At 52.8% G+C, this 887-nt stretch overlaps 1 protein-coding gene across 1 annotated transcript in view; it reads left to right on the plus strand.

The window, feature by feature from the left end:
- The window catches only part of LOC106811295 (intraflagellar transport protein 74 homolog), a 14684-nt gene that overhangs the window by 12593 nt on the left and 1204 nt on the right, over positions 1-887 (plus strand). Inside the window, exons 11-12 of the mRNA XM_014814866.1 lie at positions 88-223; positions 537-741. Coding sequence (XP_014670352.1) covers positions 88-223; positions 537-741 — 341 coding nt within the window. The remainder of the gene's footprint in view (positions 1-87; positions 224-536; positions 742-887) is intronic.

Raw genomic sequence — 887 nt, forward strand, 5'->3', positions numbered from 1 at the left:
CTCCGTTCTCCCCCTCCTCCACCACCTTCTCCCTTCTCCCCCTCCTCCACCACCTTCTTCCTTCTCCCCCTCCTCCTTCTCCCCCTCCTCGCGAGCGTTCACGCGTCGCCGCCGCCGAGCTGCAAGACCTGGAGACGGAGCTGGACGAACAACACGGCGAGAGAAACGTCAAGTATCGCGAGCTGCGCAAGCGCGAGGAGACCATGGACGAGTTCATGACGGGGTGAGCGCGCGCGCGCGCGGCGCGGCAGGGTGCGGGATGTGAGTCCCGCCTGCGGGGGAGGCGCAGGAGGTTTCATGCAATGCTGGGCTTTATTGCATTGTACTATACTACTACATTGTATAGCATTTTATACTATACTGCATTGTAACGCACTGCACTGCGTTGCATTTTAACTTATTACATTGCATTGTATTGCATTGTACTATACTGCTTCGTATTGCGTTGTGCTATATCGTATTGTATTTTACTACATTGTGTTGTGCCGTGCTGTATCGTGCGGTGTTTTACGGTATCGTGTCGTCGCCCCGCACAGCTTTGAGGATGAGAGGACGGGTGAGATGGAGAGGAAGCTACAGCTAGAGATCAACATCCTCGCTCTGCTCGAGCAGATGGCGAGAAACCTGAGCAAGCTCGGACACGTGCCATCGCGCGACCAGCTAGCTGAGCTACGCGCCGACCTCACCTTCAAGGTACGCAGAGGTCGTGACCCCGAGAGGTCGATGAGAGGTCGTGCCTGCGTAATAGATGTTTATAGTCTTCTGCTGCTGCTACTCCTTCTTCATTCTCTTCTTCTTCTTCTTCAATCTCTTCTTCTTCTTTTTCTTCTTCTTCTTCTTCATTCTCTTCTTCTTCTTCTTCTTCTTCTTCTTCTTCTTCTTCTTCT

This window comes from Priapulus caudatus, unplaced genomic scaffold (genome assembly GCF_000485595.1).
Source record: "Priapulus caudatus unplaced genomic scaffold, Priapulus_caudatus-5.0.1 Scaffold526, whole genome shotgun sequence".
Lineage (NCBI taxonomy): Eukaryota > Metazoa > Priapulida > Priapulimorpha > Priapulimorphida > Priapulidae > Priapulus > Priapulus caudatus.